Source organism: Periplaneta americana, chromosome 4 (assembly GCF_040183065.1).
Source record: "Periplaneta americana isolate PAMFEO1 chromosome 4, P.americana_PAMFEO1_priV1, whole genome shotgun sequence".
Lineage (NCBI taxonomy): Eukaryota > Metazoa > Arthropoda > Insecta > Blattodea > Blattidae > Periplaneta > Periplaneta americana.
In genome coordinates, this window is record NC_091120.1 from 171,807,897 (window position 1) to 171,825,609 (window position 17,713).

The 17,713-nt window shown below is 38.9% G+C and overlaps 1 protein-coding gene across 4 annotated transcripts in view; it reads right to left on the bottom strand.

The window, feature by feature from the left end:
• ZnT77C (Zinc transporter 77C) overlaps window positions 1-17,713 on the bottom strand; it is a 202,416-nt gene that overhangs the window by 29,577 nt on the left and 155,126 nt on the right. For all 4 annotated transcript variants that reach the window (XM_069824329.1, XM_069824328.1, XM_069824327.1 and 1 more), the window contains exon 2: window positions 4,273-4,462. In XM_069824329.1, coding sequence (XP_069680430.1) covers window positions 4,273-4,461 — 189 coding nt within the window. In that variant the 5' untranslated portion in view covers window position 4,462. The remainder of the gene's footprint in view (window positions 1-4,272; window positions 4,463-17,713) is intronic.

Below are 17,713 nucleotides of genomic sequence, written 5' to 3' on the forward strand. Positions count from 1 at the left end.
ACCAATGTAAAAATAATAATAAATATTCACGAGAATAACCTAAAGGAAAAAAAAAAAAAACTGGACTGACCCTTGTAGCTGATTTCAGAGTCACAGATTCAAATTTTGCTAGTCACAAAACACATCCATCTTGTATAATTGTAACAGTGAAATTTATTGCATTTGTTCGATTCCTACAGTCTTTTGTTTCCTTCAGTGCCTCAAACTTACAGACGAAAAAACTTTGAGAGTTTTATTTTCATCTGGCATCAGTATTACATTTCTACCTCTATTCGGCAAAGATAACTGCGTATTTTTACATTAAATAGCAGCACATACCTCTGGCTTCACTATCCATATTGAAATTACCATAGTTTGGCACAATACATAGCACAGGATTCTTTTGCATCAGCTACAAGGGTCGGTCCGGTTTTTTTTTTTTTTTTTTTTTTGCCCCTACTGTACAAGTGTTTGGGGATTGTTTCGAAATTTATTTGCATACAAGACAATTTAAAAGTAATTGACTAGTTGTAGTTTTGCTTTTAAAAAATCTTCATTTTAGATAAGATAAACTTGGATGGATTGGACACTTCTTGTATTAGGATAAATTTACAGCTCATAAATAAAAATACTTTTCAAGTATTTTATAGACTGTTAACAGACTTACAAAACAGTGTCTTATACAATAAAATTTGAATGTAAATTATTTATTAGGTTACATCGGATTTCATGATAATCCTTGCCAAAGAGTCCAAAAGATTCTATTGTAAGCTCTTACAGATATACATACAAAGTTCAGCTAGGCTTCCAGCCAGGAACACGCGCATCAGACATGATTGCATGACCGACATATACTGATTCATCATTGATTTGTAACCTTCCGCGTATCCTGAGAAAATACTATTTTTGTCCACATCACGTTTCACTTAGACTCGTCGGTATTTGAATTTCAGCCCTCAACATGAAAATCTCGTCTTCTGGACAGTCAGCTGTCACTTCCTTTATGGACACAAACATGATTAATTTTGTTAGGGACAAACACAAACACTCATAAGTAGCATACATGTTGAGGGCTCAGAACCATTGAGACATCTCCAGAATTGCATTAGTCTGTTTCTTTAATGTTCTTAAGAACTGTATGTTTATACAGTTTGATCTGTTTTGGAAGACATAAAATAAAATATATCAGTAGTAATGCAAAAAAAAAAAAAATATTTGAGTTTTAATATACCGGTAATGCTGAAACACAGGAGTTTTGTATTATTTTTACGAACAAAAGAAATAACATTATCTCTTAGCAATAAATAAATAAACAAAATGCAGTTTACTACAAGGCAACGAGCTAAATGGGCGTTTTTTTCGAATTACAAGTCTATAATGTTATGGTACTGGTCACTTTACCCCAAAAATCTCCTGGCTTAGTTGCCTCATAAGTGGTGCCTTGTTGGTATCACTTGTGAGGTTCAGACCTGTCTTCGAACATTTGATGTCACATGTTTATTGGTGGGCACATTGAGGTTTAATGTAGTCAAAACTCCCATCCTTCTGGAATATATTTACAGATTACTGAAAAATAAATAGTAACCTTTCTCATGTTGCACTGTTTTATTTTATGTCTTCCCAAACGAATCACTCTGTATATATGACAGTTGCACAGAAGCTGAAATACCTCGAATTAAATTGAATATCATGAAGGAAGGATTGTTTATGTCCACTTTTAAATTCTAACGAGAAGAATGCACTTCACAAATAAAAATGCGGACTCCTCCATCGTCTTTTGTTCGTTTATCAAGTAGCTCAAATTTTAAGTAAATCGAGTTGAAGTTGTGATTCATAAATTGTCAAGTCATACTTATATCAGGTTGAAAAGAATGCCGTCGCTGTGCATGCTGGATTTACAGTTTTGGCATTGATTACTGCTTATGAACTATTGAAAATGTTGAAAAAAAAATATATTTCTTATACCTTATCTCGAGCAACGCTGTTCCGATATGTCACATTTTATGTTACATAGATCTTCAAACTTTTAGATAGGGTGATTAAAAAGTTCAGCACCATAAACAAACACTGTTGTTAATACAGATAGCGAAAAATGGAAATACAGAAAAGTTGTTGGACATAAGTAGTTTTCAGTCTAATGTACTTGAGCGGGCTTGGGTGCTATTAACTCGATTGAGTCACTGCAGACTACCCCTTAACTCCCCACTCCACCTTCTCTGGCTGAGACAGTTATGTTTAGGACTGATACGAGTACACAGGTAGGCAAGGATTGCAGAGTGACGGATTGTAAAAGGCAGGCATCATAGATTTCGGCTCTCGCTGGTCGCCTAAAATCCACCACTGATGCACAGTACTGACTGTGTGTTTGTTTGTAAAGAGGAGTAAGCGAAACGGACATGAGCAGGGATATCTCCCTTCTTTTTCCTTTCCCCTTTATGCCCAGGGCAGTACTTGGGGCTATATACTGGTACGAACGGAAAAATGTCGTTGCCACATGCGTCCGCCTTAAAGGAGGCATTTATGTTATCGTAATCAGCACACTGTAAGGGGTAAATTACGAATTGATGATGATAATTGCCCGTGTTTCCAATGTAATACAAGTTAAGCACTGCCAGACAAGAATGAAATGTGTCAAAATTCGTATGCTCTCAATGTAAAGAAATGTTTCTTTGCCACTTGAGAAATTAAAAAACAGATACTAAATTGACAACACTGAATTAATTAGAACCCTTGGATTGACGATGCGCGGGTGTCTTTTAGCCACGTGATTCAGTACCACGGCAAAGAGCGGTTGTAATGGTACATGTTTCAGTTTGTCATTGTACGCACTTTGACACGGAAAATGATCGCTTTCCTGTAGCGTGAATTTGTCTTAAGTGCCGTTCGGGTTCACGCGAGATTAACATGGGGAAATATTAAGCATCGAGGTCCAAGGATGAAGGTAGGTCGTAGCAGTGACGTATCAGTATATCACAAGACGACATATTCCCTACGAAACCTTTTTGGCTTAGCGATAGAAATCTTTCTTCTCGTTACAAAGACCGGGCTTCCAATCTCTCTATGTAAAGAGCACGCGTGTAAAGACGATGATTCCCGAGCTATTCCGAGGTGGGACTTACAGTCCCGTCGCTCTTATTTCCGGCAGTCAATCACGTTGCAGGTCGGCTACATTTAAACGTATGCATCTTGTGATTCGCTGATGATGACGTTATGCATTTCCTAAGGCTCGATAAATAATATAATCGCCCGCCATTTTAGCTCTTTCGTTAACGTTCGCAGAAAGCATACCAGGACGTTATTTGCCGCTCAATTATTTGCTGAATTACAGTGCGTTTGATTTATTATCATAGGAGCTACGACTTGATAATGTTTAACTGTGTGGCAAATAGATTCCTCGTCTGGTAACTCGGCAACGAAAGAGCAAAAATGGCGAAAGATACTATCTACCCAAACTTTATAGAGCCTTCACTTCCTAAGACGTAAGCAAAGAGTAGGAGTCACGCCGGCAATAACAGCGTCGCGACTATAGTTTCTGAACAGCGACAAATTTCCGTGTCAAAGGGTGTGCATGTGGCAACAGGGCATTTTCCGTTATCAGTGAAGTTCTTATCAGTGTACAGCCTCATTGTTGGTGCATTGTTGTATAGTAAACTGTCCCAAGACAGTTCTGAACCTCTTAAGTGGTACCAACAAGTCACCACTTATGAGGCAACTAGACCAGGAGATAATGGGGTAGGGTAGCCAGTTCCTTTCCCCCCTCATTGCATACATCGCCGACTAGTTATATATTACACTAATCAGACTTGAGATGTATACAAACAATTGTTCTTCCTCTGACACATATCGTGAGATGTAACTTACTGCCTGATAATAGAAACTGTGCATTCTACGTTGAAAATTCAAGCACATTAGATTGAAACCTACATATTTCCAACGACTTTCCCTCTTTCCATTTTCAGTATCTGCACTAATAACAGAGTTTGTCTATGGTGCCGGACTTTTGAATCACTCTGCATATCTTCAGAAACATATTGTTTCATTATTATACTTGTTGCCAATTTTGGTGAAACTATCGCTGAGGTAGTTCCTGTCATTTCGGAAGTGAACATCGTTGAATTTATAAGGGATTTTTTTTTTTTTTTTGTAGAGTTGTAGTTGATCTAGAGTTGTCAGGTCATATTGTGAATGTGACAGATCCTATTATGTCAATATAGAAATGTGCCATTGTCTGTCGGACAGCACTGATCCATAGCCATTTCCTCCACCGTGGGTCAGAACAGTGCATGTGTTTACCTTGATGGTGATGATGCACCCAACAAGTGCAATGAGATTGCACAGCATGTGGTACGAGTCCACGAGTAGCGTGAGTGCGTGGGTCATGTGGCTCATGACGAGCTGCACGAGGAAGAAGAGTGCGGTCAGACCGAGCAACAGGTACAGCTGCACAGGCTGCAGATGACGGAACCATTTCTTCATTGCCATTCTGTAACAAACAGATCAAAAAACTCTTCAGTATGGTCTTTTTGCATATAAGCATAACTATATTTTATGATAACAATTTTTTTAATTTCTAAAGAGTCATCCAAGGCGCGGGCTGCCTTGAAATTTGTCTGGTTCTCGTAGGTGCCAGGGGCGGTTATTCAGGTGAAGTAGGTGAAGTGCTACTTCTCCTATTTACGTGTAAAACACAATTTTATCTCGTATTAATAATTAATTCTAGTTATTACCGTTACCGTATTTATAAAATGAAATAAGTTTTCTTTTCAGTCGTTATGAACAGTGTTTAGTTGTACAAATAGTACCTGTAACCGTCCGCTGAATATAATAATGTCAACTGTTACGAGCGCCGAGCGGTGTCTATTAGAACTTACGATACTGTAGAGGTGAAATTATTTGGGTTCCCATTCTCATACAACACTTGGTTTCCATGGTAACGTGACGTCACTCACTAAAGAAAGATTGTATAAGTGAAGTGCGTTTCTGAGTCTTTCAGTTACGGAGAACTGTCAGACTTGTAGGTGGAGTAACCAGTTTGCAGATCTAACGGTACTAATAAAAGAGAAGGGTTGAAGTTGGTCTCCAAGGCTGGGGCATGGATAAAATTATATATTCATCCATGGCCGGGGTCTATTGTTTAAGGGCTGTGAAATTTTACAGTATGTACTACCTGACTCGAGAATAGTATTCTCATTCCCTGTGTCGAAGCAGCCACCCCTGCAGCGGTAAATTAGCTGGCTCCAAATGTTATTTTATCAGGAATACACCTCACATACATGTGCAAAGTTTAAAAGTTGTTTTCTGCAGCGTGTATTATTTCTTCTCATGAGCTCAGCAGTTTTGTTCGAGCTCTTGTATTTGAAAGTTTAACGCGCGCGTAAATGTACACGTCATGTAGTTTAATACTGTCTACGTATACAGTCTATTAACTTATTATTTAATGTATTTATACAGTATATTAGTGATAAGTATATATAGTGTATTAATAAGTGTATATTATATGTTTAATCACCATAGTGTTATTATACAAATAGGAGTACTTAGGTACCAGTACACCGAAAATGTTGATAAATGAGTGCGAAATATGTATTCCGAAAATAACCCAGTTGTAATTTATTAGAAATGCCGTTTTGTACACATTTAATATGAGGACAAAAAAAATGTTTTAAAATCTGAACGACCTATAGTCCATTGTTCTTTGATTTAAAAAGTGCTAAGAAAATAGAGAAGTTGTATAAAATAACTTTAAAAAAAAGTCTTCCGATGAAAGAAGTTTTTCTTTTTGAAAATATTGAAAATTTCACTCGAAATGCTACATCAAAGGAGAGACTTCCATCACTAGCCCCATAGTTTTGCATAGAGATATACTGTCCAACCTTAGTGTTAAACTCGACATTTTATGAAGACACCATCGACAGGTTTGCTACTTTAAAAGATATAGTCCCGTCGCTCTAATTTCCGGCAGCCAATCGCGTTGCAGGTCGGCTACATTCAAACGTGTGTGTCTTGTGATTCGCTGATTCATTTCTTAAGGCTCGATAAATACTTAATATAATCGCCCGCCATTTTAGCTCTTTCGTTGGCGTTCGCAGAAAGCACACGAAGACGTTATTTGCCGCTCAATTATTTGCTGAATTACATTGCGTTTGATTTATTATCATAGGAGCTACGACATGATAATGTTTAACTGTGTGGCAAATAGATTCCTCGTATGGTAGCTCGGCAACGTAAGAACAAAAATGGCGAACGATACTACCTACCTAGACTTTATAGAGCCTTCACTTTCTAAGACGTAAGCAAAGAGGCGGAGTCACGCCGGAAATAACAGCGTCGGGACTATAGTAGGATTGACTTGGTATGCAAGAAATTGGGTGAGTCCTGAAATAAATTAGTTTTCCTGTTTACATGTATTCTAGAACTAGTAAAATTGAACATAGTTTACGGATAGTAGGCCTACTTATAACATTGGTAAAACTGTTCATGCATTTATGTGAAAGCACTTCACCTATTTTTTTTACGGCAAGCCGCTACTGAAGGTGCATGCTTGTTGTATAACTCAAGTATCATGTCATTGAACATTTCTATTTTGTCAATTATTTTCGGCAGACTCCAGATATTGTGCCAAGGCGTCATTGTTAAGTCTCTTTTGTCAATGTTCTTCAAGTCTCTGTATGTTATCATTCTACAGGGTGGACCGCTCGAATGTACCTAATTTCAATTGTATGTGACTGGTGAACAGTTGAAGATAGAACCTTGCGGTAACGTTTGTATGAAATGAAAACTCAACAAGTTTCGAATCCTATCGGTAGATGGTGCGCAGACACGGTTTCTTTTCGTAGATTGTATCGATTGTCAAAATGTCGACATCGCAGATGAAAACGCAAACTGTGTTGTGGTATGCGGAGTTTAAATCAATTGTTAAAGGGAGTATCGGCGAGTGTTTAACCATGATGCTCCAACTGCTAAAGCATTAAGAAGTGGCACGATACATTTTTAGTTACAGGATCGGTGTTGAAGAAGCACGGTGGTGTCGTAGAACATCCGACGAAATGGTTGCATATGTTCAAGCCGCGTATGAGCGAAGCCCGCGGAAGTCATTAAGATGGGCTTCGCGGGAACTTCAAGTACCAAAATCAACATTATAACGAATTGTCCACAAACGTCTCAAACTGTATGCATACAAAGTGCAGTTAATGCAACGTCTGGAGCCGGATGACAAACCCAAACGAGTGGAATTCGCCAATACGATTTCTTTCTCTGGGGCTACGTCAAAGATAAAGTGTACGACACTCCAGTCAGAGACCTTCGTGACCTTCGGGAGCGCATCATAGAGGCTATTGAGAGCATTCCAGAAGACATGCTCCAACGTGCTTGGCAAGAAATCGTTCATCGCCTCGATATCGTCACAGTGACAGCTGGAGCTCACATAGAGATATGGTGATGTGCATGTCGAAACTTGCTGAGTTTTCCTTTCATATAAACGTTACTGTAGGTTTCTATCTTCAACCATTTACCAGTCACATACAATTGAAATTGGGTACATTCGACACTGATATAACCTCGGCAGTTACAAGCGTCGTTAAATAGAACATAATTTACAATTTTTATCACAGCGGTTTTTTCGAAACTGTCACAGTTAGGAGCTGTGACAGCAAAACGCTATCACACCCTACCTTTACCTGAAATACCTGATCTCAAACAGCAGCTCCGAAATAATAGTTTAAAAAATGAATTGTGGGCCGGAAGGTCTGATTTTAAAATTTGTAGATTAGACTCTTTCGAAAGGAAAATAAAGCCGTTGATTCCATGTTGTAGATTTTACTACACGTAAAATAATCCTGAAAAATTCTTTGTAATTCCTCTTACTGCTTGTTATTTCCCTTATCTATCATCCTATAACCTGGGATAAAGGATTTCTTATTTCAGGTGTCCTTCTTCAGAAATTAAATTTGCATTGTTAGACCAGCAGAGTCCAGGAAGACGTTAGCTACCGACTCATTTTTTTTTTCTAATTAGAGATAGAATTAGTTCCTCACACCGATATAAATAGTGACTATACGCTACTGGCACAGGAAATGCCTTTATTTAGGTTCCAAATATGGGGTGTTTCCTGAACTCGCCATTTATTGTGGTCTCATGTCATTACGTGAATAACAAAAGTTGCCTGGCAGTGGGAGTATCACAGCCAGACTACAGAATCTGAGACGTAAAAGTGATGCAAGTTTCATGGATATCTGCAGCAAGTTGAGCAGGAAGGAATGTACAGTATTTTGGACTGCCTTATCCATAGTCAGTTCGAGTTTATACCTCTCTACAATGATATTAATTGATTTTGATATTATCATTAGGTTGCTTGTAAATTATAAAAAGCTCAATGGTGTTCTTTCACTTGTTTGTCCTGTTTTGATCCTCCTCTTGTTTACGTTTTTATTCGGGAAGGTTATTTAGTTCGGAATAACTTATTCAAGATGAACAAATCTTTTTTCCTTATGTCCCACATGATAGAAATCATTTTGGCATTACTGTATATTGTTACTGATTTAGGCAAATGTTTCTAATATAAAAAATTAGTCCCAAATAATCAGTTTTACTTATCTATGCTACTTTATAATGTATGTTTCGCCCGCGTCGTAGCTGCGTGGTCTAAGGCGTCGTTCCTTGGACTAGCGTTACGGAATGAGCACTGGTCATCCAGTGGTTTTGTTGTTTAATTCTTAAATAACTCTTGTATACATGTAACCCTTATCTAAATCAAATTGTTGAATTATGTGTAAGTTCATACATAAGTTATGTATATATACTTTTTGATGGTTGAGTGGAAGAGAAGGCCTTACGGCCTTAACTCTGCCAGCTAAAATAAATCATTATTATTATTATTATTATTATTATTATTATTATTATTATTATTATTATTATTATTATTTTTTTTATTATTATTATTATTATTATTATTATTATTATTATTATTATTATTATTATCATATCAAGTATTTATGGGAGAATACATTTTTTCATAAATTTTTCGCCAATGTATGGAACCGGTGCCCATAAAACATCGTGATGAATTTTGAAACTACATTGAGTAGCGAAATCCGATTTCGCAATCCAGCTGTAGCGGCTGGAGAGATCGTGCTAACCACACAACCACACGCTACTTCTGTACTGATTGGATGATCTTTCAATTAAAAATATTTAAACTAGTAGATGAAATCCGAATATAGGCTTACAGTAATACATGGAAACAACATAGAAGGTGCACTTGACAAGTTCATGGCCTGACACATAGATGGCATTGAAAACTTGTCAACAATGCCATTGTTAGCGGCCATTTTACATTAGTTCAAGCACGAAAAATCATAATTTTTTGTTGACTACATTTTGTATAGTTTAATTTTGAAGTTAGTGCGCCGAACAGATTGATAAAAATGGAAATATTGAGTTTCATGCTGACATTAAATATTTCGTAAAAAAGGGAATGAGTCCAACAGAAATTAAAGCACACAAGGATGCTACACTGCTGCATTCCGCTCCAGCGTTTTCGACCATGAAAAAATGGGCGACACTAAGTGTGTCTTCTTGGTGTCACTTGTGAAGTTCAGACCGTCTTCGGACAGTTGACTAAACAACTATTCAAACATGATCGAGAGTGTGGAAGACGACCCCCCGCAATGGACATCCAGTGAGAAATTAGCAAGGTTATGCGTATCTCAATTGAACGGGTGCGGTACATCTTAGTCAATGTCTTCGCAAGGTGGGTTTCACGTTTTTTAACACCAGAACAAAGACACGTCCGATGTCAAATTTCGAAAGCCACCGACGTAGCTCAGTCAGCTGAGGCGCTTTCCTGCCGATCCAGACTTGCGCTCGGGCGTGAGTTTGATTCCCGCTTGGACTGATTACCTGGTTGGGTTTTTTCCGGGGTTTCCCCCAACCGTAAGGCAAATGTCAAGCAATATATGGCGAATCTTCCGCCTCATCTCGTCAAATACCATCTCGCTATCACCAATCGACGCTAAATAACCTAGTAGTTTGTACAGTGTTGTTAAATAATCAAGTAAACATATACCGGTATTAGAAAATGTAAAATTTCTAAGGATTGTATGGCTGGATTCGAGAAAAATACGCCTGATTTTTTCAGGCGGTTTGTAACCACTGATGAAATCCGGATCCGCTACTACATGACTGACTATCTAGCAAAAGAGAGAACAATAACCAGAGAATATTATTAAAATCTCCTGCATCAAATGAAAGGTAAAATTCGCGAGAAGAAGCCGGGACCGAGCGGGCTAGCGGCGTGGTAGAGGGCTGGCCTCGCATTCGGGAGGTCCGGGGGTTCGATCCCAGGGGCCGGCAATCCTAACTGAGGTTTTCCATGGTTTCCTCGGTTATTTCCAGGCAAATGCCGGGATTGTACCTCTTGAAAGTCCGGCCATGGACGGCGATCCTTACCTTAATCCTTTCATATGTGTGAGTGAATGATGTGTAATGTCTTAAATGTTTGTGTTGTATCGGAGGTGGCCCTGGCATTGAGCTGATCCCTTATCCGGGGAGGCCCTCCATGTCGTTATGTGGTCAAAAAAGTATGTATGTGATCCATAGCTTAATACCTCTCCCGACAGGTCGCGGCCCTGTAAGGCCCGGGTGGCGTGGGTCGTGTAAATGTACCTAGAAGGGAGAGGTTAAACTGAAAGAAAGAAAGAAAGAAGCCGGGTATGGCCAAGAAGAAAGTGTTGTGTCGTCACGACAATGCACCTGCTCACACGTCTACAATCGCGGTTGCTAAACTACACGAACTACAGTTATATAATTGTTGCCGCACCCTCACCAGATCTTGCAGCCGTCAGACTTCTTTCAAAGCTGAAAACCCACTTTGCTGGGAAGAAATTTTTTGTCAAATGAAGAGATTATCGCAGCAGCAGAAGGCCTCTAGGAATCTGTGTACAAGGAGGATATAGCAGCACGGTGGACCAAGTGTGTGAATCTCAGTGGGGGGGGGGGGTTATGTTGAGAAATAAAGCTTGTTGCAGAATAACCCTAGTTTAATTTCTGTGTCAGACTATGAACTTTCCAAACAACCCTCTTATATACAGGGTATTGCAAAATTCGATACTCAAACTTCTAGGGATGATGGAGGGGCCCAAAACAGAGATTTTTTTTGTTATATAACCATAGGTCGGAAAGCAATAGTTACGTCAGTCGTCACCTTCGAACGCAAACATTGAGAGTGTAGTAACCATTTAAAATGGTTTTGGTGACTTTTTTTACAGGTATTGTTCAAATGTGCGCCTCCTGCTTCAATACATGATGTACAACGACGTGATAATGCGCCTCTCATACGTTTAAATACTCCATGTTGATGTTGTAAGTGATCGGCAGCTACAAGAATCCGGGCAAAGAGGTCCTCCTCTGACACAATTGGCGTTTCGTACACTAAACCTTTAAATGTCCCCACACAAAAAAATCGAGTGAGAGGTCAGGAGAAGGAGCAGGCCATGCAATGGGCCCACCCCGGCCAATCCAACGTTCACTGAATATGCCACGTAAAAGCTGTGTGCAGTCTGCTAATTGTGACGTGTTTGTGATGCGCAGAGATGCTTGTTTCTACTCAGCGATGCGTTCGAAGGTGACGACTGACGTAACTATTGCTTTCCGACCTATGGATTATTTAACGAAAAGTCTTTGTTTTGGGCTCCTCTACCATCCCTAGAAGTTTGAGTATGGAGTTTTACAACACCTGTATGTATCTAGGGCGTATGTATGTATGTATGTATGTATGTATGTATGTATGTATGTATGTATGTATGTATGTATGTATGTATGTAGGCCTACGTACCTTGTATTGTCTGTATTTTGACGCTACAATCTAGAAATGAAATTTAATCGGAGAAGGGAGATTTTTTTACACAATCCCTTTGATACGCATTTAAACTGGAATAACCAAGTAACCCATATTATCAAAAAATGCTTTCCATACTACATTCCTTAAACAGCATTCGAAAATTTCTCCCGCAATATCTCAAAAAAATACTAGTGGAAACACTAGTAATGCTGCACTTCGATTATTGTGATTTTCTACTGACTGACCACAATGTCAACCAGTCGCAAACATTACAATGTGTTCATAATTCTTGTGTTCGCTTCGTCTGCGATGTCCGTCGCGCTGACCACATTATCCCATCCTTCCAAACTCTAAACTGGCTACGGCTTAACGAACGTAGAAATTTTCATTCTCTTGTTCTCCTTTTCCAAGTCCTTCATACCTCTACACCTACTTACCTTGCCTCCCGTTTCAGTTACCTGTCATCATATCATAATCTCTTCACACGCACGCAAAATAGCCGCATACTAGCCATATCAACACATGAGACATCATCGTATTCATCATCATACATAATCTCGCTCTCGCGCTTGTGGAATACCCTACCCAGTGATATCAGAGACTGTCGGAATTTAGTAGCGTTCAAAAGCAAACTTATTAAGCATTTTCTTACTGCGTAGAGTAGGTTTAATTTTTACTTAGTTCATTTTAAAAAAATTCTCTCTTCTTAACTTTTACAATAAACTGTCTAGCTTTTATTAATCAGTTAATCTCTTAGTACTTTGATTCTTATTGTATTTGTAAATTTAATATTGATTGTAATTATAATTGTAATTGTATTTTAATATTACAGTTGTAATCCCCTGGTAGAGGGGAAGAGAAGGCCTGATGGCCATATCTCTATCAGGTTAAATAAATAAATTATATATACCACATAAAATATTCAGTTTATGGTTAATGTTCATTTGAGAATAATTTTATTATTGTCCTCTATGTTCTGTTATGAATCGTTTTGTTCTCGAGGGTTAGTTCCCGGCAAAGAAAAAAATAATCCAAGGCCGAAACTAAATGGCATAGAGAGACTGTGATTTTCAAGGATATGAGGCGTGGACTTCTTAATTTGTTTAGAAGGAATTGATTTTCTTTGTTTTAAAGTTCAAAGTTCCAGTGAAAGATAGATGGAAACGTTTCAGGGAAGTAGACAAATTCTAGACTGAACACTCCAAAGAAATGTACAAACAATAGCCTAATATACAGACTTCATTTGATACATACTAATTAGTGTCTGTCAGGTTACATACCCTGTTTCCTCCCGCGGGAATAGAATAATTTTGTAGCTGACCTGTGTATATGCCACACCCATTTCCGCAAAATATGTAGCGAAGGCCCTGTTTTATGTCCATTTAAGTATGACAAGCACAATGAGGTATAATTAGAAGTCGTTTTATTTTCAACCCGAGACATACCTCTCTGTAGTATACACATAGTAGTCATGTGTTGATGTTCGGGAAATTATAAGAGTTACTTCATTTATTCAAAGAATTCCACCTTTTCAGCGTAAAAGTTTTGCTCTTACTTTTCAGAAATGTATTGTGTGGGGGGACGTCTGGCCGTGAAACGAACGAACCCTTGTTCAAATCCTGGTTGGTACAAGTTACTTGATTTTATTTGGGGTTTTCCCTCAAATAATTGAAGCAAAATTGCTGGGTAACTTTCGGCGGTGGACCTCGGACTTATTTCGCCATCGTTTATTTACAATCATCATCATCATCATCATCATCATCATCATCCATACGATAGCCCGGGTTAAGTTCACAATGCGACGTGCTGTACTTGTACAAGAGCGCGGCCGTTCGACTATAAGTATAATTCACAGAACAGGAGTGGTAAGCACAATGAGCCTCAGGCTGCGGTGTAAACCTTCGAGTCCCCCCTCAATAAAAGAGAGAACAAAAAAAAAAGTCTGGAGACGCGCGGTAGCATCGCGGTTAAGGCGTTCCGCAACAAATCGGAAGGTCACAGGTTCGATTCCAGATGGGATCATGGATTTTCTCCTCGTTTCACGCAGGTGATCCGGGTTCGAGTTCCAGTTAGACTTGGAATTGTTTATTGAAAAATCCATTGACACTTGTGGGATGCAAGTTCGCAATTGAGGTTTTTCTCGGGGTTCTCCTGTTTCCATATGTTATCATCATTCCATCTGATGTAGCAGTTTAATATCTACATGCTGACGAAGACACATAAACCAGTGTCGGAACGGTAGCGTCCGTTGTGCGAAGCTGAGTCACAAAGTAACCTTAATATATAAATAAAAAATCAGGTTCACATAGTAGATCGTAGTACTACATTAAAATATATATATATATATATATATATATATATATATATATATATATATTACTTTTTGACTCTTGCTCGTATAAGGTACAGTAGTAAAGGTAAAAGGTAAAGGTATCCCCGTAACATGCCATGAAGGCACTTGGGGGGCATGGAGGTAGAGCCCCATGCTTTCCATGACCTCGGCACTAGAATGAGGTGGTGTGGTCGGCACCACGCTCTATAAGGTACAGTAGTGGCAAAAAAAACCGGACCGACCCTTGTAGCTGATTTCAGAGCCTTGTTCACCCAGAGCACGATAGACTGGTAACTAAGACTATCGTGGTTCGAATCCTGCCTGGGAAGGAAACTTTTTTTTGTTCATTATTCAAATTTATTCCCAGTACTTTTCGATTGCTGGTAAAATTCATGTTCTGGGAATAATAAGTTAATTAAGTAGTAAACTATCGCTGCAATCGAAAAGTAGGGAATAAATTTGAATAAGGAACAAAATGTTTCCTTCCCAGGCAGGACTCGAACCACGAAAGTCTTAGTTACCAGTCTATCGTGCTCTGGAGTGAACAAGGCTCTGAAATCAGCTACAAGGGTCGGTCTGCTTTTTTTTTGCCACTACTGTACATTACCCTCTTTTTTTATATAATTTTAGCATTTAAAGTTTTTAAGTTCTTATGAAGTTTTAGATTGTATTATTTTCTGTAATGAAATTGTCTAATTGTCCACTTTATCATATAAATTAAACAATGCACTCCCTTTATCGGGGTTAATCATCCACCGCTATGGAGTAACAGCATATCTAACCGTAAATTAACGGGCCCGGATTCAAATCCTGGTTGGGACAAGTTACCTGGTTGAGGTTTTTCGAGGTTTTCCTCAGCTAGTTGAAGCAGAATTACTGGATAACTTTCGGTGCTGGACTTCGGACTCATTTCGCCATCATAACTACACTTCCGAGCTTGGTACCCTTGGGATGTGGTCATAAGTTGCTGGTGGTAGTGCTATGTATCGTAGCTCTCTCCTGGGTTCGTAGGACCGTAGCTGAAGTTCCGTGGTACTACAATGGGTCGTCCAAGTGATCTACGTGCGAGTGCAGTCTCCAGTTCGTGCCTCTCCTGAAGTTGTACTAATTGATCGAGGTTAATCAATGGGAAGAGTTGCAAAGATTTAAAAAAGGACACGGATGCTTGAATTTAATAATAAATTTACTACTATTCCATAATCTGCTTCCAGCTTTAGTTTGCCTTATTGAATGTTCCAACCCCTCTTAATTTTTATTTCGTTGTTAGAGTAGTTTCCTCCGTTTTCCAGTCATGATAAAATACATAGAATCAGAACTGCTATCCCTAAAGAATGAAAGAAAGCAACAAATCCAGCTTTCACCAGGTGCAGCTATCGGGTGTTACTTATCTGTCAGATGTACCGATAAGAATGGATATGGTGCTTAAGTTGTAAGTAAATTTTGATAGGCGCTTATCATTAACTAAATGCAACTGGTGTTTTATTGCTTCGTAAGCCCTACCGCTCGCATTGCAAAAGAAAACCACGATTAACCTCCAAACAATAATCCACGAACGATAATAATAATAATAATAATAATAATAATAATAATAATAATAATAATAATAATAATAATAAATAATAATAATAACTCATCACACGTATTATCTATATATTTTTATTTTAATTTGTTACGGCCTTCAGATATGGAGGGTAGCTGCGAATATATTAAAATAAGCAGTCGCGGACAGCCGATAACGGGTGATCCTTTAGCTTGGGCGTTGGGCGAAAGGCTGACGACACATCACCCTAAAAAAAAACAGCTTGTTATGAAACCCCAAAATAAGTATATTACCGGTTCTGTATGATTGTGAAACTTGGACGTTCACTTTGAGAGAGGAATTGAGGTTAAAGGTGTTTGAGAATAAGATGCTTAGGAAAATATTTGGGGCTAAGAGAGATGAAGTTACAGGAAAAAGGAGAAAGTTACACAACGCAGAACTGCACGCATTGTATTCTTGACCTGACATAATTAGAGGAACATTAAATCCAGACATTTGAGATGGATAGAGCATGTAGCACGTATGAGCGAAACCAAAAATGCATATAAAGTGTTAGTTGGAAAGCCGGAGGGAAAAAGACCTTTGGGGAGGTCGAGACGTAGATGGGAGGATATTAAAATAGATTTGAGGGAGGTGGATATGATGGTAGAGGCTGAATTAATCTCGTTCAGGATAGGGACCGATGGCGGGCTCATGTGAGGGCGGCAGTGAACTTCCGGGTTCCTTCAAAGTCATAAGTAAGTAAGTGTTGTGTAAACCAGTGTACATAATTTATCTTGATTGCTTATAATTTACCTTTTTTACCGATCTACGTTACAGCAGATGCTGTAATCGTTTCATAAAATATTATTTAGTTTGCTCTTAGTGTTGTATTTTTTGTTGCAATGCCACATAGGCTAAATAATTTATTTTACTACCATAACAAAAAGTAAGAGTTTTTTCAAACAGTTTTGCGTATTAAAAGTAGGCCTTTCTGAACATCGTGAAATAGAGTTACTTTATCGTACACGTCGTGGCCTGTTCTATTATATAGAGTGGATAAATATATTCGCAGCTACCCTCCATATCTGGAGGCCGTCTCTATCCGCAACCTGAGGACACGCCATGCCGTGGCCTCTCTATATTTACCTCCCCTATATCCCTAAGTAACGCGTCCATTACTGCTGTATGTTATATGAATAGGGATGTTCTCATTTATTGTAATATCAATTAATCAACCAATTATACACACAATAAAATTGTAACAACATGCTGTCATCTTGAAAACTGCCAAATTGGATACGACTTCGAAATATCAAATGAAAATGAGATCGTATGACCACTTTAAATGGTGGCAAAACCAGTTCAATTCGTGTAGAAAATAATAATAATAATAATAATAATAATAATAATAATCCGTGGCGCTACAGCCCGTGAAGGTCCCAAACCGACCAGCCAGCTGCTGGCCTCACTCCGACATGCCGAAGCAGAGGTGGACGATCATCCAACCAGAATGGAGGTATCATGTGGTTAGCACGATGATCCCCCCAGCCGTTATAGCTGGATTTCGCTACCTATCGTAGCTCCCCAAGTGCATCACGATGCTGGGTGGTCACCGGTCCCATACACTGGCCGAAATTTCATGAGAAAATTTCTTCCCCCCCATGAGGACTCGAACCAGCGCGCATTCCGTAACGCGAGTCCTAGGCAGGATGCCTTAGACCACGACGCCACGGCGGGGACTCGTGTAGAAAATATGTAGCGGAAAGCCGATGCTCTGTCCGTCCGGATAACTGCACGTCAGAATAACTATCATATTAACGTAAGAAGTGTTTAGCATGTATTCCAGTGGTGAGAAGTTCGGTTTCCCCAATCTCATACCTGGCTTCGTCAACGGAAGCCATTACTCCATCCTGAAGACTTGATATGAATAATTCGATTTCAGAAGGCTCTTCGACGCCATTGGTTTGAGATAGAAATCATCAAAAGCATTGCGAGACATGTAGATTGACGTAAGCTGTTTTGGATTCGACGTATATCGATCAAG